The 24648-nt window shown below is 37.5% G+C and overlaps 2 protein-coding genes across 51 annotated transcripts in view; one reads left to right on the top strand and one right to left on the bottom strand.

The window, feature by feature from the left end:
• ANK2 (ankyrin 2) overlaps nt 1–24648 on the top strand; it is a 330735-nt gene that overhangs the window by 121146 nt on the left and 184941 nt on the right. For all 50 annotated transcript variants that reach the window (XM_038581813.1, XM_038581821.1, XM_038581822.1 and 47 more), the window contains exon 2: nt 9913–10014. In XM_038581813.1, the coding sequence (XP_038437741.1) occupies nt 9913–10014 (102 nt within the window). The remainder of the gene's footprint in view (nt 1–9912; nt 10015–24648) is intronic.
• On the bottom strand, nt 16584–18073 carry LOC119877796 (homeobox protein TGIF1). The gene has a single exon (XM_038581856.1). The coding sequence runs from the start codon at nt 17835–17837 to the stop codon at nt 17019–17021; it is 819 nt and encodes a 272-aa protein (XP_038437784.1). The 5' UTR covers nt 17838–18073; the 3' UTR covers nt 16584–17018.

Below are 24648 nucleotides of genomic sequence, written 5' to 3'. Positions count from 1 at the left end.
TTGAGGCATATTGAGTTTAATGTTGGCTGAACATTTTTACAGAGATGTCCAACTAGTTGGAAATTAGAAAAGAGATCTGGTTTGGGATACAACTTATTTAATTGTTTTCATTATTTTTCACACAATTAATACTAGTTGGTGATCTCTGAGCCATAATAGAGAACTGTCAGGATTCAATCACATATGGATGTAGTAGGTATTATTCAACTTCTGTTGCAGATTTCTGAATTTCCATTATTTTTATTGTTGGCATGTTAAATGCAGATTTCCGTGTTACTTTAGTTATTGAATATATTAGGGAATATTATGGGGAAATTATAATTTTCAGTGTGGAATTGTGGACTATTTTGCTTGCTTTTGCATCATCAGCATCTTGAGTGGAAAAAACGAAGCAAGACTTTTGAATATACCAGTTCAAACAATAGTGTACTAACTCTTGTTAAGTTTATTAGCTAAAGCAATCATTAAAGTTCTTACCTGACTGAAGCAGTAATGTCTTAAATCTATGTGTGTAACTGACACCTGCCAAAGTGTATCTTATCCCTTGAGAAAATCTACAGCATTCAATGGCAATGCCCTTCTATTTAAAGTCTTTAAGATGAATGTCAAGTTATTTAATCTGATGTTTGAATTACGGCTACAGCAAAATGTTTTCCCTATTATTCTGATTTTCTTGCTAGAGATTTGTAAATATTGTGAAAGGAGCCACAAATATTTGTCTACAAACTTACCATTTTCCCATTTAAACTCAGAAAAAATTGATATGTTCTATTTAGTGATGGAACTTCTGAATTCTGTAGGTGTTTCAGTCATAGGTAGAACATATGATAGCATGCATGCAAGTAATCAAAGACTGGATTTTTCTGCCTTATGAGGAATTACTTAAATTCACCATAAAGTTCAATGGGCAAGCTAGAATTGCAAGCAGTTAAGAATGTTCCTACCTATCAGGGGCACCTGGGTGGCTCAGTTGGTTAAATGTCCAACTCTTGATTTTGGCTCAGGTCATAATCTCAGGGTCCTGGGATCAAGTCCCACGTCAGTCTGTTTGTCTCCCTAGCCCTCTGCCCCTCCCCCTCTGTCCCTCTCCCTGCTCACAAGCTCTCTCTCTCTCTCAAGTAAATAAATAAATCTTTTTCTTAAAGAATGTTTTCACCTATATTTGTAAAAGTTCCCATTTTAGTGAAAGTGTTGATGTGTCTCCTTACAATAAGTATCTTATTAATGAACCTGAATATAGAAAATTTCCTGAAGCCAAACTAATGTCAGCAAAACAAAGTCATTTTTCAAGTCAGACTTCTGTCATGAAATACTAACTGGGGAATTCATATCCTCTGTTCAGTATTCCTTTTAAAAGTAGACATGTATAAGAAATTTTGAAGAGTTCAAAATCATGTACAGAATTGGAAATATAAAATAGTTATCAAGTGTGCATTATAAATGTCTTTTCTGGCTTAGAGTTATTGTTTCTACTAGTTTAGGATTTTTTGTTCTTATGTCATAATTCTAATTCATTGAGGAAGGATATCATCATATTGTTAATATTTTGGTTCAGTTTTCAGAAAAATGAATGTACGGAAATTTTTTAAGGTATAAAATTGTCTCTGGCAAGTTACTTCACTATTATTTACTCCAGAAGATTTAACAACTGAGATCTCTGAACAAGATCTGGTCTTCTGCGATTTAGTAAGTGTTTTGATGACCAGGGGAGTACTATTTGTATGATGTGTACAAATGACAAGAAAAGTGGAATAACCTTCACTAATGCTAATGGAAAAGTGTAATCAATGTATGACCGAATAGAATCATAAGGCCTTTATAATTGCAAAGCTCAGTAAATGTCAGAACAACTAATAAAAAGGTGCTCTAAAATTTGACTTAGGAAACCTTTTGAGGGCACCTGGGTGGTTCAGTAGTTGAGTATCTGCCTTCTGCCCAGGTCGTGATCCCAGGGTCCTGGGATCGAGTCCTACATCAGGCTCCCCGCAGGGAGCCTGCTTCTCCCTCTGCCTATGTCCCTGCCTCTCTCTCTCTGTCCCTCATGAATAAATAAATAAAATATTTGTTTTTTTTTAAAAAAGGAAATCTTTTGAGTTAAACAAAAAGAACTCTGAATTGTTTTTTAGACCAAGTAGTACCTTAAATATATTTTCATTAAAAGCCATGGATAATATATTTTGCATTAGAAAAATTATCTCCACTGTGAGAAAAACATACTGCTTTTGAATACTAATGTTTTCATCTATTTAATGTTCAGTGATTTTGTTACCATTGTGTAAGTTAAAAACAACTTACTTGTCAGTGTCACCATCTTTTTTAAGTAAACATTTCATTTAATTATAACAAATACAAAATGCATAAATTATAATGTTCATCTGGATATTTGTCACACCCATTTATAACACCCAGAACTAGAAAATAGAACTAGAACATTATCAGCAACTAGATGTGTTTTCTGCCTCCTTCCAGAATCTACTATTCTTTTTCCTTTTAAGGATTTATTATTTTATTTTAGAGAGAGAGAAAAAGAGAGAGAGAGTGGTGGGGAGGGGTTGGAGGATAGGGAAAGAGTCCCCAGCAGACTCCATGTAGAGGAGTCAAAGGGCCCATTTCACAACCTTGAGATCACGACCTGAGCTGAAACCAAGAATCAGCAGCTCAACAGACTCTGCCACCCAGGCACCCCCCAGAACCTACTGGGTCCTAACAGTATAGATTAGTTTTGTCAGTTTTTGAATTTTAATAAATGGGATTATAAAAATGTTCTCTTGTGGATCTGACTTATCTTGCTTGGCATTGTTTTGTGAGATCTGTTGATGCTACGTATAGATGAGGTTTATATTCATTCCTATTTCTGTTGCTGTATAATATTCCACCTTTACTCTCTTTTAAAATATATGAATCGGGATCCCTGGGTGGCGCAGCGGTTTGGCGCCTGCCTTTGGCCCAGGGCGCGATCCTGGAGACCGGGGATCGAGTCCCACGTCGGGCTCCCCGTGCATGGAGCCTGCTTCTCCCTCTGCCTGTGTCTCTGCCTCTCTCTCTCTCTCTCACTGCGTGCCTATCATAAAAAAAAAAAAAATTTAAAATATATGAATCTTCACATAGTATTGTGAATAATCTTAATACTTTGAAAGGGATGGAATTGGTGTGCTGTAGTTGGTTCTTATTTTTAGAGGTGATAATAAGGAGAGCATTGATGAGTGAAATAATTTATTGTGCTAGTGAAAATCAATGTTAAAATGTAATACTTGGGAAAAATCCCTTGTCTTTATAAAAAAATGTAATTTCAATCTCATGTAACAAAAAGATATATGCTTAAAATATTCAGATGGAATTTATCTGTTTAGTTAAACTTAGTTATTGTTCTGATCCCAATTCTAAATTTTATGTGTAGTATTATTTTAAAAGCAAAATATGAACACCTGTATTTCAGCCAATTTTCTTAGCACATAGGTTGCTGGGTTGAGAAAGTCTTTGGGGAGGTTGCATGAACGCGCTTTGAATATTAGATCACGTGTCAGTATTTTGTACTTAGTAGCAATCTAAAGACCTATTGAAATGACACTAAAAATGTAGGCTAATCTGGGTGCTTGAGCTAAAGCATACAAAATAATGGTTTACAGCAGATTTTGTTGTTAGTGGCAGCAGAATAGAAATTAAGTGGGATTTTGTGGTGTAAAGCGTTTTACCTGTCATATTGTATTCTAACTGCAGAAAGACAATTTGTGAAATTATTTCTAAAAAATTCTAGTGCACCTAGTGTTCTAGATGCAGTTCTCAACTGTCCCCCAATTTTTGATTTATCACAGGATAGTGATAGCAATTTGAGCTACTCAAAGATCTAAATTATTTAAATAATCCAGCCATCCTTATACAAAAGTATGATTATTTAAGTGAAAGTATTAATATATCCCAAAAAGTGTGCTTTGTAAAATCTTTTTTATTGGAAACAGACCACAAACACCCCATTCTGGTTCCCTTTTTGTTGTTTACTGCTTGTGTACACCAGAGTATTTTCAAATATTTTGGTCTTCTGGCAACAGCCTTCATATTTAAAGAAGATCATGTGTATGCATCTATGCTTAGATTTATACTTATTTATACTTAGATTTGCTGTTGCTTTTTGCATTTACCATTTACAAGAAAAACCACAATTAAAAAACAAGCTCCATGTGTCCTTTGTGTCTGTCATTGGGCTGGTAAGCACCTTCAAGTCGTCTTATTTAATTCCTCCAGCAACTCTATAATGTACTTTTATGGTTTAATAAGGAAACTGAGATAGATACATAAGGACTTGAGATCATATAACTTGTGATTTGCTGGACATGGAGTTAACTTATCCAACATTCTTAGGAAAAGACCTAAGGAATTATAGAAATGTCTTCTATTTCATGCTATTCTTATTAAGATTCCCCCCAAGTTATTTTAATAAATTTTATTTATTTTGTATTGCTTTAAAAATGTGGATCTCAGCTAGACTGATAAACCATCCTGTTTTTATAAAGGAATAACTGCATCCTAAGAAAATAAGCAGATTATTAAAATTCCACAAGGAACATGTGCTTTCCTTCAGGTTAATCAGCAAATATTTGTGGAGGGTACTCTGTAAGCCAGACTGAGGGGATGTGCTCTGCTTAGCTGTCCTCAGGCCAGTAGAGGCTGCTGGCCAACTTATGCTGCTTGACCAGTGCTTCTCATACTTCAGTCATGTAGCCCGCTCTTTCAAAATATAAAAACAAGTTCATGACCTCCAGGGTTGTTATTTTATTATAGGGTTATTTTAAATGTAAAAATAAAACTGCACAAAATTCCTTAAAATCTTTGACCATTACTAAAAAGAAAGTTTTGCAAATTGAGCATTAGCAAAATTCAAAAACTTGACTCCAATTTAAGAGTGGGTAGTAGAATGGACTAAAACTAAATAACAGATATTGGGTTTATTTATTTTTAAAGATTTTATTTGCTTAGCCATAAGACACACACACACACACACACACACACACACACACACACACAGATAGAGAGAGAGAGAGAGAGACAGAGACAGGCAGAGACACAGGCCAAGGGAGAAGCAGGCTCCCTGTAGGGAGCCCGATGTGGGACTCGATCCCGGATCCGGGATCACACCCTGGGCGGAAGGCAGACGCTCAACCGCTGAGCCAACCCAGGCGTCCCAGATATTGGGTTTAATAGTAAAAAGATCTAACCTTAGATTTCTATAATTTAATATGCTTCTGAATTTGACTCCGATGAAAATAACATAACGGATATCTTTTTTGTCTGCATTGTACAAATCATCATTAATACATTTAAGGTTTTGTCTTTCAGTTCAGAGTAATAAAACAAAGCTATTAGAGAAATTTGCTAATGTCAATTTTAATGGCATGCCTTTGGATAATCGTTTAAAGCTCCCTCTATTTGCTTGGAGATAAAATTAGTATTGCAGCAAAGGTTTGTACATCTGTAATCCAGTAAAAGCAAGAATTGGGAACTGAAAAATGTTTCACCGTGGATTTTCTATTACTAGAAATGCAATGGTTTGCTAACGGTTGATGCAAAGATAGCATCTGAACCTTATGTTTATTTGCTACGGTAATGTGGCTGCTGACTGCTGTTCTTTTGGTTTATCATGCATTCCATCCTGTCATGTATAATGATCAGAGAATCTGCACCACAGCAAAATGTTTTGTAAATCATGCATCTGTATATAATATCTACTTCACTTGTTATACACTGAATTATAAGCACCAAGGCTCATACCAAAATTACATGATTGTACTCATTAAAGGGTAGCCATCTAGATGACCTGGAACATGCTTGTATTTTTCTTATTAGGTTGTTATTGAAATGCAAGCACAGAATTTAAAAAAAGAAAACATCTTGTGGAAAACTCATGGACGCCTGTGACCCCTAGACTTTGGAGAAGTACTTCTTTAGGATATAATGTGGCTCTGTGAATGCACATTCTTCTTTGCCTTTCACATCCACCCTGCTGGGTGCTAAGAAAGTATTCTGTTTTTCTAACATTTAGATACAAAAAATGTACAGAACTGTGTCAAGAGGAATTTTAAAGGAAATTTTTCTTTCTCGACTTGAGATGCCACACCAGGGTTGTAAAAGGGGCAAGTTTTAATGACATCCATCTGTTGCAGATTAAAATAAGTGGGGCTCAGCATTTGAATTCCTTGCCCAGAATCAGACTTTATAGGCATAAGTAAAATTGGTTTTAGGATTTGGGAGTCCTAGGGACATAATGCAGTAGAGCAGAAAGAGGTTAGTTTTACATTTGTCGGAGACTTTCCCCCGAGGATTTGCTATTGCCTCATTTTCCCTTTATTGAGCTGTTATGTGTGAAATCTCCTGGTTGAACCAGGAGACAACAATCTTATTTTGAAAGCATACTTCCCCCCTATGTACACTTAATTTTGAAATAATTACTTCTGTCCTACTCAGAGGGAAACACAGTGTGGTGAAAGTTGCTGCGTCTCTCACCATGAGTCCCTGAATCCTTTTTCATCTCTGTGTTGATTGAAGGTAACCAGACTGACTACTGTTTATCTTAAGCTCTTGTGTCAAGAGCTTTAATCACAGATTGACCTCATTGTGGAGGAGGGGTATGCCTATGTCTACGTGAAAGTGGCGAAATAATACATATATCCATGCAGGTCTCTACTTTTTACCTAAAATGATGTCAGCATCTATACATAACATCTGAAATCTCATTTTAATTTTGTTCTCGAAACCCATGTTCTGGAACTGTTTTCTAATGACACTTTCATGTATTTGCATTTGCAAAATACATTTTTAATGCATTTTCTCACTTGGGGAAAGCTAAATTTTTTAACGGGTTCTGAAAGAATCCAACTTATAGCAAAGGCTACTATGACTCACTGTTGAAGAGGTCCCTAGCGGGAAATATTACATTTCCCTTGGGTCTAGAATCCTCCAGAACACTGGAAATATATTTTGCTAAAATTCCAGGGATTGGCTGTACGTCTTCGGCTCACATCTACTTTTTAGAAGTGTGCTTTAGAAAAGAGAAAACGAGTTATGAAAACCAGTTATGTAATAGCAAAAGCAATCTTAAGAAGGTTCTAAGAGGGTCAATTTGACATTCCTCCGTGGTGCCTGCAGCTCCCTGCAGACCAACATCTTCATTTAAGCCTCCACAGTCATATCTTCAGGTGTTTCTTCATCCCTTCCAGATCAGGTGCTCCCTCTGGCTCTACTTATTCATGGCACTCTTTTCCCCACAGGAATGATAGAGCACCCTGATCTTAGTTCCTGAGTTTAATCATATCAGGCATGGAGACAAGGATAGTCAATGGCTTTTTAAATGCAATATGTACTTTACCATCTCTTTTCCTCATTCCCAAGTGATTATGCTTTTAAGTAGTTTTCTTAAGCCAGCTACTACTTTTTCTAGGTGTATAGATGTTTGAGAGATGTGTGGACAGGGATATTAGCCAAGAATTCTCTCTGCAGCTAAGGGACTCTATTTAGCAGGTGCCGTGATTTACAGAGCAAATATGTAGATCAAGGGCGTAACAGTGGTTCTCACAACTGAAAAAAACCTATAGCACATAGGTTAGGTACCTGTAGTAATATCTGCCTTGATGCTTTGGAGGGCTGAGATAGAGTAGCAGTTAAGACTAGCTCCAGGCTGATAAACATAAGTTAAATCTTGGATCTTCTGAGGTGCCTGGGTGGCTCAGTCAGTTAAGCATATGCCTCAGGCTCAGGTCATGATCCCAAGGTCCTGGGATCCAGTCCCAGTTTGGGCTCTCTGCTCAACGGGAAGGCTGCCTCTCCCTCTCCCTCTGCCTGCTGCTCTGCCTACTTGTGTGCATGTGTGCTTTCTGTCAAATAAATAAATAAACAAAATCTTTAAAAAAAGAATATTAAATAAATAAATCTTAGATCTTCCATTGAATAACTGTGTGACCTTGGAAACTACCTAAAACTCTTTCCTCACTTATCAAATGAACATAATAATAGTTTCTTTCTCATTCTATTATTGTGAATATTAAGGATATAGTACATATGATTGACTCCCTTAGCTCTGTGCTTGACCCATAGTAAACAATGAATGTTAACTATAATTATTAAGTTTCGTGTACAAGATAGCAGTGGTTTCTAGGCATGATCTTTAACATAATATATAACATATAGCACAGATTTATTTTTTTAAAAAACTATATGTGGAAAATAATGTCATATTTCTGTCACCTAATATTGTTTAATTTTAGTTGTTTTATAGTAAACAATGTTTCCTGTGAGTTATTGACCTAACACAATGCACAGTATTATCTTTCATTTTTAAGTGCTGTGGCAAGAAACCTGACGTGGAAAATCTCGCTGGAGTTTAGAATTTGCCACAAACCATAAAGAAGTCATTTTAAAATGAGTCACAAGTCAGTCACTGCAGCATTGCAGATATCCTTAGGGCACCCTGCCATGGGCACAGCTTTCAGGAGGGACAAAGAGTGAGGCATTGCAGCCATGCAGGGAGGGAAGAATGGTCAGTTAGTAGCCAGACTGTGATACTCTTCTGAAGCATCGGGACATGAATTCTAGCTGTATAGATTTTAGGCATATATCTCAACTCTTCATAAGTTATCTGTCTGATTTGTAAATATATCAGTCATTATGGTATTTGAGTTAAATTTGAGGTAATTTGGTCCTGTGGCTTTCCGTCTTCCCGTGTGTAAATCACTTTAACAGTATGCAAACAATTCTCTATGAGACTCCCAGAGAAAATACTTCCATTTCTATCTCTGTACATCATCACCAGTCATAATAAATAGGTCTTGAAAGAGTGTGCCAAGAGCCCCTGCCAAACATATTCTTTGAGGAAGAGAGGCAGTGTAGCCTACCGGGGAGAGTGCTGGATTATGAGCAGTCACAACTCTGTCTCACTTCCCTTTTCATGTTACCACGTTCTCTTTAGTCAGATACGATACCACAAGAATTATAAAGTTGCACAAGTTGTTCTGGTACCTCAAAAGTTTATCATCGTTATTGGGTTGATTTTCAAAAGTCAGGTTTTACAAGCAAGCTAGGGTGGCTGGGTGACTGTAGCTTCACCTTTGGAGCAGCTCTGCTTTGGATGTTCTGTGGGGGAAATTCAGCTGTTTCTTCCAGGATCTGATGTTGAGAGGCACTGGGGGAAGGGGAGTTAAAAAGCAGCCCCGTGATGAATGTTTATCTTTACCAAGGGATTTTAGTCTGGTATTGTGTCAGCTGGGTTAAGTTTAATCTTGTTTTCCCAAAATCACTGGGATCACAAAATTTGCATTGGCTGAGTCCACACCTGCCATCTAGTGTTATCCTCTTTCCTCAAAGCATCCTCAGAGCTTTCTCCTTTTCCCTTGTAACGAGGACAGATGACTGCCAAGTGACCCATACTCAGCATTCTCTCTCAGACTCTTCTGAAAACCAAACAGCAAAGGAAAAGAAAAAAAGAAACCCAGTCCCTTTAATTTCTTTTACTTTTCTGGTTCCTTTTTTTGTCTTGACTTTAGGCTTGCTATAAGGTCATGAGCACCTTGAAGCTAAAATGAATGGTTAACAGTGGATTTGGGAGTAGCATAAATTCATCCTCAAATGTGACAAAAGATTTATAATAAAGCAGTAACACTTTTATTTTAATAGTCCTTTTGTACTCTTCAATATAGCAGAACATACCTCCCATTGACTTTAAACAACTCTCTAAAAATACGATGAAGTTGCTACCTTGTCCTGGGAATTATTATTCAGTGTTTTAAACTCAATATTGAGGTATTTTGCAATAAAGGCTTTTCTGATTTGCAGTGTAAACATTTTTTGTCTTTCTGTCTTTGATGTGTCTTTATTTTATCCATAATTCGCTGAAGGCCTTTTCTTTTTTTTTTTTTTTTTCCCTCATAGTCGGACAGCAATGCAAGCTTCCTCCGTGCTGCCAGAGCAGGCAACCTGGACAAAGTAGTGGAATACCTGAAAGGGGGCATAGACATCAACACTTGCAATCAGGTAAGAGCATGGCTCCATACACAATGAGGCAGCACTCATTGTCTGTAGATGTATTCCAAGAGCCTAAGGCTATTTTTAGTCTATTGAATTTACTAAAATATCAGTGATTTAGACTTATGAATGTCCATTTTCATCCCTTTACCAACTTTGAGGCCTCAGACATTTGTATCTAAACCTAATATTGCAGCAAAGTAGGTAGATCAAAATTAACAGCCGGATGTCCATTTTGTCTATGAAATGATCTGGGCTGCTCTTAGCTGGGATACTGACCAAGAATGATGTTTCATTTCTCACTTATCATCAACTAGTTATCCAGACTCTGGTTTCTTTTCTTCTCTGCCATATGCCTTTTACTCATGGATAACTGATAGTTAAAATTTGAGATAAAGAAATAAGAGAAAAGGGGCTCATGGGTGACTCAGCTGGTTAAGCATCTGCCTCTTGATTTCAGGTCAGGTCATGATCTCAGGGTGGTGATATGGAGCCCTGCATCAGGCTTTATCCTCAGTGTAGAGACTGCTTAAGATTCTCTCCCCTCCCTCTGCTTCTTTCCCCTGCCCCCACTTATCCTCTCTCTCTCTCTCTCTCTCTCTCTCTCTCTCTCTCTTTCTCTCTCTCTCTTTCGGAAAGGACTGACAGGGAGCACCTGGGTGGTTCAGTTGGTTAAGCATCTGCCTTTGTCTCAGGTCATGAGACTAGGGTCCTGGGATTGAGCCCTGTGTCAGGCTCCCTGCTCAGCAGGGAACCTGCTTCTCCCTCTGCTGCTTCCCCTGCTTGTTCTCTTTCTCTGAAATAAATAGATAAATAAATAAAATCTTAAAAAAAAGAGAAATGACAGAATAAAATAAAAAAAATTATTTCCCCCTTTCCCCCTAATTAGTTTTAAAATATGGATTAGAATGAGAAGAATTTGAAACTCTTAGCTTAAATGAAGTGTTTGGATTATCCATTAATCACATTCATTTGATAAGTACCTTAGACATTATTATACATCTTGGATATTATTTGGTCCCATGGATGTTGAGATTTTTTGTTCTATTTTTGACTAAGATTTTTATGTCATGAATAAAGTGTCTAGTAGACTTCAGTGTTCACTATAGTGCTCTAAATGTTGGTGCACTCGTGTGTGTGTGTATGTGTGTATGTGTGTGTGTGTTTGATAGAGCTAACTGGGAAGTGAATAGTCCTGGCTAATTTTAAGTTAACAAAAAGTAAATTTCATTGTTGGATTCTAAATTGCCTATAGAATGCCTCTTCCTATCCTGGTATATATTAAGATCTATGATCCCTTAAAATTAGTAAATCTTTAAAATACAGTTTTTCAAAAAGTAGACTTGATATCTCAAACTTCTGTGCTGATTTCCTCATGAATGTCAATTCGAACAATTCTCCTCCTATTATCTCTCCCTTCTCCAGTATAGCACTCCTTTCTTGGTCTGTCTTCTACATACATATTTGCATTAATTGAATCACCTCGTAGTCACTTACCATGGTTGTTATATAGCCTCCTTAATTAGGTTCTGTCCTCATCTTGTCCAATCTGGTTAATCTCCATACAATGCCTTGAGTTACCTTTCTAAAGGAAAAATATGATTATGGTGTCCCCCCCCCCTCACCTCCTGCCAGATGGTTGTACCAAAATCACCTGGAGGATTTTGTGAAGATTTCAAGATTTCCCTTGCTCCTCATGAGAATTACCAGTGTAGAAAGCATTGTCACTGATGGCAATATTTCTTATCCTTTAGAGGAATGCATTTCTTGGCATTTAAAACCAGTGAGAATCCAGGCACCTGGGTGGCTAAGTCAGTTAAGCCTGAGCCTTCGGCTCAGGTCATGATTCCAGGGTTCCAGGATTGAGCCCACATCAGGCTCCCTGCTCAGTGGGGAGTTTGCTTCTCCCTCTCTCTCTGCCTCTTCTCCCCTTCCTCGTTTGTGCATGCTCTCTCTCTCTCTCTCTCTCTCTCTCAAATAAATCTTTTTAAAAATAGTGAGAGTCACTTGCTGTTGGGAAAAGCAACTGCTGTTGCCCTGAGCATCTCCACTATTCTTTTGAGTATGACAAGAATAAAAGACACTGAATGCTCTTTATCTGGGCCATTTCTTAGGGTGCGCTTGCAGTGAGCAACTCTAGGTACCACCCCCTTCTCCAGACAAAAAGTAGGCTTGTGTTTTCTTATTACAAAAGCTGTGAATCCCCCACATCAGTTCCCCTTCTTTAACATAACCCACAGTGTGTGCAGGCATCTGTCATTGGTCCTGTGTGTCACTTCTATGGTTTTGGAAAGGAAGCACAGGGAAATGACACAAGCAGCATGTTGACACTCAGCAGCAGCTTTTGCTATGAATCATGAAGTCCTTTGTCTCTGACCCAGGAGACTCATATCTTCTATCAGCATCATGAAAGAGTAGAGTTTAGCTTTTTAGTTTGTAGGTAAGATAAAACCAAACAGACCTTACATACTGACACTGACCTGTGGAATAAGGCCACATGCCTTTATCCAAACATGTAAGATTTTCATATTCTGCATCTATATTCTTTTATTTATCCATCTTGTTTTCCATTATGAGTCTTTTTATTTGATATGTTTTTCATATTCTTTCGAAACAAATAACTTGAACTTTAGGTACATTAGTTACTTTAAAAGAAGAACATCTACATTCCCATATAGATATATGAACTTCTTCCAAAAATGCCTATGAGATTGAGTAAGAAATACTTTAAGTTTAGCATAGTGCCTTAGGTATTTGGAAGTATATGAAATACAGTCCCAAATTTTAATACCAAGTCATTAAGTTTCTAAATTTTCAAAATTCTAGAGAATAATAAGCAATGAAACTATAAGTTCATTTAGGTAAAATTATCATACATAATGTCAAAAAAGCAACCCAGGGAAAAATGTAGTTAACTACAGTCAAACCAAGTGCACTCAACCCAAAGTTATAACAGATACATTAATTGTATGAACAATCTTGGGGTATTTTTTTTAGAAAAATGATTTTTCAGCAGCAAATAATCAGTTCTTATCTGCTTCATAGGCCAACCTAACTTCTTGAGTTACCTCAAAAAGTTTTTAATGCCTAACATATTTTGCTTAGAGTGGCTAACTGTCCACTAACATGTTGCTATAAATGGGACAAAGGTTTATTTTTGTAAAAAGGTAACATGGTGCCATGGAACCACACAAAACTTGGGAGCCCAGAGACTGAAAGTTACATTCTATCTCCACTTTTATCAAGTCATTTCAGTTCAGATAGTGACACTTTCCTAATCTCTAAAGCAAGATAATAATAATATATTTAATCTTATATCACTATTGCAAAGTAAATTAAATTATGAAATTATGGAAAGGAATTTTTAAGGTATACTTTTTTACTGCAATTACTATATATAATTTACCAAGAATCAGAAAAATTAAAATTGGACTTCATACAACATATGAGATAGAGTCTGCTCAATCACCTGAATTTACTAGGTATAAAGTAAGTATTGTCTGGTGTTGGTCTTTATTATTATTCAAGAATGAACAGTAAATAGAAGTTAGAGAGATAAAGTGACTAATGTTAACTAGCCACTGTGTATCAGGCTTTCTGCTGGAGGCTTTACATGTGATGCTTCATCAGAAGAGACAAATGTTATAAAGTAGGCATTTGCTGAAATTTATAAATGCAGAAACAGAACCCACAAGTGGTTAAGTGATGTTCTTACAGCCACACAGTTCTCTCTATCTCCCATGTATAAGTGTTTTCTACTGCAGGACATGTTCCTGAAATATTGGGATCTTCCTTTCAGAGCATACAGTGTAGTTTCCTTTATCTTGAATCTCAAATCTTTTTTTTTAAGATTTTATTTATTTATTCATGAGAGACACAGAGAGACAGGCAGAGACACAGGCAGAGGGAGAAGCAGGATCCCTGCAAGGAGCCCAATGTGGGACTCGATCCCAGATCCCGGGATCACGCCCTGAACTGAAAGGCAGATGCTCAACAACTGAGCCACTCAGGCATCCCTCAAATCTTTTTTAAATCTACCATTGGTAATGTAGAAAGAACTTTATTCATCCTTAAATTAACGTAATAGTAGTTTAAATATCTTTTTTTTTAATTTTTCGAAGTTTGTTTGTTTATTTATTTATTTATTTATTTATTTATTTATTTATTTGAGAGAGAGAGAGAGAGAGAGAAAGAATGCTAGTAGGGGAGAGGCAGAGGGAGAGAATCCTCAAGCAGACTCCCTGCTGAGTGCAGAGCCTGATGCTGGGCTCTATTTCATGATCCATGAGATCTAGACCTGAGCCAAAAACAAGGGCCGGCCACCAAACAACTGAGCCATCTAGGTGCTCCATAGTTAAAAGAACTTTTAAGTCAAAGAGCACCACTACCAGGATTACTACTAAAACTCAAATAAAATATAGAACAGAAAATAATTTCCAAAACCCAAGGAAGGCAAAAGAGGCAAGTCTTTAGCCAAAATATCATTTTATCTAAATATGTAAAAGCTCAAAGCTAATAAGGCATATGAAGGAAGAGAAGAAAATGTGTCCATTAATTTGCTAGTAAACCTGGATTTCTGAGGAGCATCATGACATGTAACATAGAAACCAGGACTTTCTGTACCCTGCTATATTTCTCAATGAAAGGCAATCTGGACTGTACCAACTTTCCAAAAATATCGCATGTGTTGGCGTTCTAAGATTCCTTAAACTGAAATTTGGATGAAAATTTTTTTCTTTTAAAATTTGTCTCATAACTACCATGAAAATTTTGAAATTTAATCCATAAGTACAATTTGGATTTTAATCATTTAAAGGATATGAGAAAAATTCATAATTTTGTCACAATACAATTTTCCTAGACAACCAAAAACAAACGTCAAATTTTCGTTTTTCTTTTCCAAATGGATACAAATCTCTTGTTTTCTTTAAAAGATGAACCTAGTAATTTATTTATTATCTCTTGTATACTCAGAATAGAGAATAAATCATCATTTGCTCCCTATCTGAAACTCATATATGCTTAGTGCTTTTCTTATTTCAGTAATTGTTCACACTCTAATAATGTTATAAACAAGGTTAACATCCAACATTAAAAATAGACTCTATAAAAAAAAATATAAAAAAAAAAACAAAAATAGACTCTATAACCTTTTCATAAAAAATTTATAGCCAGATAAAATCAGGAAAAGGCTAAGAAGATTCAAGTACTTTTACTGTGTATAAAATTTATTAGTTTCACTGCAGTGACTTCAAAATAAAGTATATCACATGTCATTTATTGGACATACACCTATATATGACACTGAATGTTAACAGTTTTCAATGTGTCCTGCTCTTTTGGTCTTACCCTTTTCTACTGAGGTGTGAAGGTCCAAAATTATCAGTTAAATCCTGTGCTTCCTTTCTCAGAAACAGGAGACAAGGTCAAAAGCACCTCTTTCAAAATAATATCAATATTCCTGAAATACCAGGCCTTTACCAACAAGAAGGTACACCCAACAATGACTTTCTCATATGCTCACATAGTTATGACTCAGACCACAAAGCATTTTTGGAAATCACCTTAAAAATGTGGGTGCTGGAATCAAAATTCTCATTTTATCCATTTACCAGCTATGTGACTCTAGGCATTCAGTTTTTTCAGGGCTCCGTTTCCTCAACTGTAAAATAGTGATCATAACAACACTGGAGTCATAGGATTGTCATAATAATTAAATGAGATGTGGCAAAATGCTTAGGAAAATATGCATTCAGTAAATAGTAGCAAAGGATAATCCCTTTTATAATAATATGCGCTTTTTATATTGATTCTAGACCTAAGCTTTAGTGAAAGTGGTGCTGGTTCTTATAGACAGTAAAAAGATTATTCTCATCGCTTGTGTCATCAAATAGGAAAGATTACATTTAGTAGCAATTTGGTAAGAGTTTCTTTTATCTGAGTTAAATGAAACTAAATTTTTTTCTGCAACTAAAATCTTTTTTACCAATGTCATTTGGTCCATCCAGTCTGGACCTCTCTTTAAAAATACCAAAACCAATTATATAAGCTTGGGCATTTATAAAGGCAATGAAAATGAATACTTGAGGATTGAACTCCTGGAATTAATGGGATTTGGAATGATCTATCTCCAGTTTCCTAACCAGTTCAATGAGGCACAAATATAACTTCAAATATTGTTACATATTTATTATTTGACCTCTCATTTAGAAGAAGCAAAAGGTGGTGCATCTGTCTGGATCTGGTTATATGTGCCCTTTTGATTTTGGATTCTGTATTATTCTCTACTTCTCTTCAGTGCATTAATACTGGTCTTTGTTCTACACTGAGTAGCGGCAATTCAGGTTGGATTTGAATGATGCCTGCGTCGTATTTCGAGCACTTAGAATTTTCAGTTTTAATGTTGATGGTTGTTCAGTGCAAAGTAATTCCAGTAGAGACTTTTCATCAGCGACTTTTTCATAACTCTAAAAAGTTTTGTCTCACAGCTTTGTGAAGATGTTTGAAGTGCAATTCTTTTTTTTTTTTAAAGAAAATACTTTATTATGTCATGAAAAAAAAGGCATCAATCAACTAGATTCATACTTATTTGAAAAAATTGAAAATTTATTAGACAGTATGTGGGCATCCTGTTCCACATGGGAATGAGAAGATGCTATACGTTCTCTAAGTATTGCACAGTCTGGAAAAAAAAAAACCAACCAAAAAAAAAAAAAAAAGGGAAAGGGAGAGAGAAAAAAAAAAAATCACATGATCTTGGGAACCATCTCACATTATGAATAATCTACCAAGAAACATTTAAAAAAGAAAACCCTCTGTTTCTACAGTAGCTTTGAGTTTATAGTTCTTGGAATGACTGTATTCCATTGAAGACATCTCAGTAACAGGAAGCTTCACTTTAGCAATCCCATGTGCAAATATTAATAAAAAAATATATAAAATAATGCAGTTTGTTTCTTGCCATCACCCCGGCAATCATAACATTTGTGAAAACTTTTCTTCTTGAAAATGGGTTAAGCTGTTAGTTTAGCCTGAAGCTCCATTTCTGCAGCCCTTTTGAGTGCAACATCCACTAGAAGCTGAAATCCACTAAAATCCTGGTTGAGGTCCGGTGGAGTAGGGGGAGGAGTGTTGAAAAGACCACTCTGTGGATTTGTACTTGGTCCGGATTTACATGTGTCCTCTGGGTACATGAGGGAGGTGTCTGTAAAGCTGCTGGTTGCTATCTGCTGTATATCTGTGTTTTGTCCCACACCAACTGGCTGGCAGAGAGAGAAAGGCATGTCTTTCAATGCAGTCACAGTGGTATGACAAATCACTGATGGACGAGCCAATATAGATCCTGGGGATGACGGCTTCGGGGACAGTGGCCTCCCGAGGGCTGGGTTTGGTCCAGCTGTACAGGAATGAAATGGGCTCTCCTCTAGAGCTGGTATGAAGTTTTTGATGCCCATTGCTGACTCCACAGAGCTCGCTTCAGAAATCTTGGCCCCACGGCGGGAAATTGTGAACTGATTTGGATCTTTGCCATCCTTTCTCAGCATGTCTGGGAGGAGCCTGCGGCGCGCGTTGATGAACCAGTTACAGACCTGTAGTGTAGACAGGTGTGTTTGCTGGGACAGTAATGCTTTCTCTTGCTCTGAGGGATAGGCATTGTATCGGTGCTCATACAGCCAATCGCGGAGAATCTGAACAGATTCCTTGGGCAGGTTGCCCCTTCGCCGTCTCTTGCCTGCACCAGCAGAGGAGGAGAGGTCCAGGGGGATGTCCATGTTGTCATCATCCTCTGTCTCACTGCCTGATGCTGCAACGACACCTTTCTTGCTCTTCATTCTGGAGCTCCCCTTCCAGCGCGAGGCGATGCTGGGGTCTCGAGGGGCCAGGAGCGGGGCCGAAGGGGGCACGCGATTGTCCTCCTTCCCCGCCGACTCTCCCGTAACTTGTAGGACGCGCTCCAGCCGTTATTGCTAATCCAGGCGCTCGGATCCCAGGCGCCCGCTCCTCGGGTGGGATTCAAGTGACACTTGGGCGTCCTCCGGCCGGGATCTTCGGGCTGCCGGCTGGGGGCTCTCCCTCGCCCAACTCGCTCCCCTCCCCTCTCCTTTGTTCCCCGCTCCTGCTCGGCCGTACCTCCTTGAAGTGCAATTCTTATGTCATTTAAAAAATGCCAAGGGTAGCTTCATGCAAAGTATTTCTGTGACTGTCTTAAGTACACTGCTACAGTAGTTTAGATGGAAACAATACAATTCATATTCTGGGAATTCTCTTGAACGTTCTTTTCCTATGAAAGACATGGATTTTAATATATAAGTCCGAGGTAGCCCCTCCACCCTCCCTAATTCATCTCGGATATTATAATCACAGTATAATTACATTCTTTCTGCCAGTTGGAACTCAGGCATTTGTTCATCTCCTTATTCATACATGTAATGTGTGTTTAATGTATGGTAGGTACTGTTCTAGGTGCAGTGAAAACAGAGACAAAACCCCTACTCTCATAGAGCTTATAATCTACAATGTGACAAGAAAGAGATAATTACCAAGCAAAAAAAATAAAATAAACTATGTGAAGGAGAGAAGATAATAAATGATAAGGAGAAAAATATAGCAAGGGACAGGCAGAGGGAGCAGAAGGGAAGCAGTGTGTCATTTTAGATAGGATAGGTCAAAAAAATTTTTTTGACCAACGAAGCCCTGCACTATTTGGAGGAAATATATTTGAGAAGAAGGCTTGATAAGTGAGAAAGCTTCAAGGAGGGAGCATGCCTGGTGTACTCAAGGTCCAGCAAGCAGGCCAGTGTAGCTGGAGTAGTAGGAGATCAGAGGAAGAGAAGTAGAGGTCGGAGAGAGCCATCAGTGGCACCAGGTCATGTAAGACCTCATAGGCTATTTTAAGAACTTTGGCTTTAATTCCAAGAGAGAAGAGAAGTGATTAGAGGATTTTTAGCAGAGAAGTGACATAAGCTGACTTAAGTTTAAATAGTAACCCTCAGATTGAAGAGGAGAAAAGACAGAGGAGGGGATGCTTTTGTAATACTTTAGGTAAGAGATGAAATGTTCTAGACCCAGGCAACAGGCAGGAGAGTTGGATTCTGGATATATTTTGAAGATAGAGCTGACGGATTTTTTTTTATGGATTTAATGTAAGATAAGAGCAAAAGAGTGGAGTTAGGGATGAAGGTTGAACTCACCAGGAGAATAATGAGGGTTGAAGATTCATTAACGGAGAAGAGAGAGAAGGTAGGAAACAATCATCAAGGAGAGTGAGAGAGAGAGTAAGGGTAGCAGAGTGTGACTGCCAGGTAGTAATTAGGAGCCTACTCAAGGATCATGAGCAGCTAGCGTGGATGTGGGTTCTGCGGCCATACTCAGGCATGGACTCAGATGGAGTGTTATATACAACCAGGACTGTGGCTTAGCTAAGCATATGTAGTATGGACAGAGAAAGACAAGCAAACTGAGGATGTATATAAGGAGATGAATAAAATGATTTTAAAGATTATGCATGGAATGTAGTTCCACTGAGCAAGGAGAGAAACAGGCACTGTGAAAAGGTGAACGGACTCTAGGTGTAAGGTGTGGAAGGATTGTTTGAAATGGATCAGTAGATTGACAAGAGAGTAAGTTGTGGTCAAAGGGTCAATGTTTGTATTTGAGTTCTGAGAGAAGTTTTATTATTGAAAATGACAAGGTCTAGAGTGTGACCATGGATGTGAGGAGATGATGTAGAGAAAAGGAAAAAAATCCTTGGCAGAGAAATCTGGAGTTTGGGAAAAATCACCTTCAAAAATGTTGGAGAAAGCGGCAGTGAACTAGTAGCTAAAATCCTCCAGGATGAGGGAAGTGGTCTAGAACATACAGACTGATGATATCTGCAGATGTATGCAAAAGGAGGAAGAAAGTAGTTTGGAAGAACAATGAGCAGTAAAGAGCATTGGCACAGCTCCACCAAATTCAGTGGTTAAGTGAGGGGATAAATATCTATCACTTGAGTTGACTTCAGGGAAGTAGTGACTGTGGGTTATATTTAGAGTGAAAAGGTTAAGATAAATGTTCAGAGAAAAAATTTAGGATGCAGAAATGTTGCTAATAACTACATTCATGTTTTCCAGAGGACTCAGTGCAAGAGGGTCAGGAAATGAGAAGAGATCAGAGATGGAGTCAGGAAAGGTGATATAGAGAGGCACACAGGGGTTGCATTTGGAGGGATGGGGACTGACCTGGTGACTGGCACACACAGGGATAAAAAGCATTAGTTTAGTCTACATGGTCACAACCAGAGCATGGTGGTGAGATTTGGAGGTCATCTGGGGAGAGATATAGTGGGCAGGGCATGTGGAGAATCTAGCCAGGAGCCTATAGAGTTCTGGAGTCCCACCTTGACTTCTACCAAGGTCAACGGAAGGGAGATCTTAATCCACATGTGTGTTCAATACAGCTCTTCAGTGGTGTACTTCGAGCAAATGCAGGTGGTATGTGAGATATGATGTAGATGCTATTCCTGCCTAATCATTTTTCTGCTCAGTTATTTTCTTTATGCCATTAAAAATCATCCCAGCTCCTTTGCAGGAGCTGAAATTTTGTGAACTCTTAGTCTAACACTTTCTTTGCTTACACCATAGTCTTTTCCTCCTTCTGTAGAAGTTTCCCAGTCCTTCCCCACCCCTTCCTACCCACATGGATTTCTCCCTGTGTGTGTATGTGTATGTGTGTGTGCATGTGTTGATGATTGTAAAGGAGTAAATTAAATCTTACCATCGTTAGTCTTTTCAAGGCGTTTTGTCTTCTAGAATAAGAAGCAGGGGGAATAAAAGAAGAACTTATTTTCATATGGTAACTTTTTCAAAATGCTTAGAAATGAAGGAGATAGGTGTATGGAAGAGAATGTAGCAGTCGGTTCTTAGGAAGTGGTTGTCTGCTGAGCTGGGTATGGTCAAGACCTACCCATCTATAAATGAATGTGTACATGTGTACAACTTGATGTAGGCAATTCTTTTTAGTCCTATACTCAGTTTCTCTCCAGCCTCTTCCTTCAGAAATGAAAGGTCTTCAGGGTAGGATGAAAGAGTTCAAAATGCAGATACAAAAGCTCATAAGGGTACACCTTGGAGCAGGCAACCGCTGGCTCCCCCCTTCTACCACCCCCCTCCCAAAAAAAGACAACTTAAATGAAAAAAGAAAGTTCTTTGCGCAGGGCACTGTGACCAGTGGGGACAGTCTAAAATGATACCTTGTAGTGGTATGCAAAGTCTTTGCTGGGCTGAATGAAGAAGGTTTGAGAAAGAGATTTTTTAGAGAATTTATGGCATGATGTTTCTTTGAGGAATGAGTCGTGCCCATGGGAGGCAGAGGAAAGAAGTAGGGAGAGAAAGATACAATTTATTAGGGAGTTGAGAATATATTTTCTTATCCAAAGCAACTCTCACAACCCTGAGATCATGACATGAGCCAAAACCAGGAATTGGATGCTCAACTAACTGGGCCACTCAGGCACTCAAAAAAAAAAAATTATTGAAAAATAACTGACATACAAAGATTTTTGTTACTTTCAGGTGTATAATATGGTGATTTGACAATTCTATACGCTAAGCAATTCCCACCATGATAAGTGTAGGTACCAGCTGTAACCATATGATGTTCTTACAATATTATTGCCTATATTACCTATGCTGTATTTTTCATTTCATGACTTATTTATTTTACAACTGGAAATTCATACTTCTTCATCCCATTCCTCTACTTCTTTTTACTCTGGCAACCACCAATTTGTTCTCTGTATTTATAAGTCTGTTTCTGTTTGGTTTGGTTTTTTAGATTCCACATATAGGTGAACTCATCTCTGTCTTTCTCTGCCTTACTTCAGTTGGCATAATAATCTCTAGGTCCATCCATGTTTTTCCAAGTGGCAAGATCTCATTCTTTTTTATGGCTGAGTAATATTCCTTTTTATACATATACTCTACTGCCCTTTTAACAACACCTTTTAGTGAGATTTTTATGTGTCTCTGAAGAGGCACTAGATGATTATTAACCATTTGCATTCACAACTAAAGATTTAGCAATATGCAGAAAGGAATGCAAACCTCATAAAATAGGAACTTGAAACATTAGCAGCACAGGAAAATTAAGGGATTTAAAAAGAAGTTCATAAAATATACCATTATAAATATGGCTAACATTAAACTTAAGGGGAAGAGGCTAGCACAGACTTATATGACCCATGACAAGGAATGTTTATGAACTAGAGTTTAAGCTTCAGTGCTATTTAGTGAAAAAGAGCGCTGTGTTGGAAGGGACTGAGACCCAGGACTGGCATTTAAGAAGTATCCCATTTAATATCTAAGATATCAAATAATAGTAACTTTTATTGCATATGCTTATCACTGTGCTGCATACTTCATAATCTCAACATTCTTCTTTATCAAAAAGGGAGACTACCAGCGGCTCAAATTATACATGTGAAAACCCATTGTATTGTGCACACTCAGGAGACCAAAGTATCACTCTGACAGTTGCAGTTAGGTAGAATTTAATTAAGCTGTATGGCCATAATAGATGATTTCACTCAAACTAGAGTAGCTGGATGGACAGGTTTGGGGAAAGTTCTAACAAGTTTATTCCTTCCAACTTAATCAGGACTGTCACTGTTTCTTTCAGATAACTTATAATTCTGTGTAATACTGAGGAAAGTTCTGGTAATGCCTCCTTAAACATCTATTCTGTTTTCTAGATGGAAAGATCCAGGTTTTAACAGTTATGTTTACAAACCACCTGTTAAGGCAGTATTTCTTCTAAGTAGAGGGGAGACTTTTTTTGAGGGGGGGGGAACACTGAGAATACATCCATATACTTCAGTTTGAAAAATACTGCATTAAAATTTGGGTGTTCCTGCAGTGATCACGTGGCAAGAATTGACAGTCATAAGCATGGTCAAGAAATTACTAGATGATATTTAATTAAATGTGATTATCCAGATGATCCAGAATATACTTCTATTAATTTTTATTTTTAGGTTGGCACTGAAATGAAAATGTCAAATAAAACACTCTCAGAGAATCCTGAGATCCTTAAGAACATATCAAGGGATTCCAGACTGAGAAAAGCCCTTTTAGATTAAGTGCTTGTCTCAGGATCTAATTTCCTCTTATACGTGTTAATGTTAACCAGCCTCAGATAGTGAACTTTTCCCGCTTGTGTTTTCAAAGGCTAAGAGATAGACATATTTGTACCTGATTTGTCCAAGCACTGACTACATTTATGGACAAATGTAGAATAACTGGATGAGTTAAGCAGACTCCTATATACCTTTGTATGGTACATACCATTCATTAGCTCACTCACTGTACAAACATTATTGAAGTATCCTTTTTCTTGCGCTAGGTACCATATTAAGTGTAGAGGTTACAGAGGTGAATAGGATTTGATTCTTGCTTGTGATAAACCTTGCTGGGAAGATAAGCAGAGAACATAAATACAATAAATTGTAAAAGGAACCAAACTTTGTGATTGCTCCGAGGATAAACTGACTATGCCAGCTTATGAGTCTTAGGCAATCGGAAATTGATACTAGAGGCAATTAGTAGGAATCATTTTATAATGATAGAAAGCAGAGTAATGGTGTGTTTCTTGGAAGACTCCTAAAGCCAACTTTATTGTTTGATGGCTCCTTCCTCACTCTCCCCATATTCTTTTAGAGTCCAGAACATCAAATTTGGCTTATTTTTAATAAAAATTGTAAAAAATGTGGAGAAAATTAGAAGTCATTGTAATTCTCTAACAACATTACTAGGCTTTTATGTGGATACCTTGAAATGTAGACTTGGTTCTTAGCACAGTTTGGAATGTTCAGTGAATGTTTTAATATGTGTATAATTGAAATTGAGTTGTTCTTTGTTTTGAATTTAAGCTTTCTCTATTCTATATTAAATTTAAAGTCTATACCATATTTTTATCTAAGCTTAATATTGTGTACAAAGTGTTTGTACTTGTGCCTCCTTAGGAGGATAGGGGGCACCTGGTTGGCTCAATTAGTAGAGCAGGTGACTCTTAATATCAGTGTTGTAAGTTCAAGCCCCCTGTTGAATGTAGAGACTACTGAAAAATAAAAATCTAAAAACAAACAAACAAAAAGTAGGAGGATAGGGCACTGCCTGGAATTAACTATAGAACTTTTTTTTTAGGTTCTGTTCTCTCTTCTTGCTTTCATTTCCTTAATATCCTGCCACTTTTTCCCTCTTGTACTTCAGTCTCGTCCTTGGGCCCTGGAGGCACATCTACTCCAGGCCGCAGCACTGGAGAGTTCTTCCCTTTCATTAATAATTAAAAAAAAAAAAGAGTTATTGGTTGATTCGGATCCACACACCTTCCTTGCTTACCAGTTTTGAAAAATTCAATGTTAGAAAGACAAAGTCCAGGTTTTAAATGCCCTCTTTCAAGATGAGCTGACTGAAATATTAAGTGAGTCAGTGATAAATATACAAAGACAAGATTTATTCTCTTGGGTATTTTCTTTAAAATCTTCTGGAAATTACAGTCTCATTTCTTGTCCTCTGATCCAAGAACCACAGAATTTTATTACCATAAGAAATGTAAGGGATCAGCCATTCTAAACCCTTTCCTTGATTTTTACTTTAAATAAAAACT

This window comes from Canis lupus, chromosome 32, assembly GCF_011100685.1.
Source record: "Canis lupus familiaris isolate Mischka breed German Shepherd chromosome 32, alternate assembly UU_Cfam_GSD_1.0, whole genome shotgun sequence".
Lineage (NCBI taxonomy): Eukaryota > Metazoa > Chordata > Mammalia > Carnivora > Canidae > Canis > Canis lupus.
Note: the sequence above shows the minus strand (reverse complement) of the source record. Positions and strands in the feature narration are given on the sequence as shown.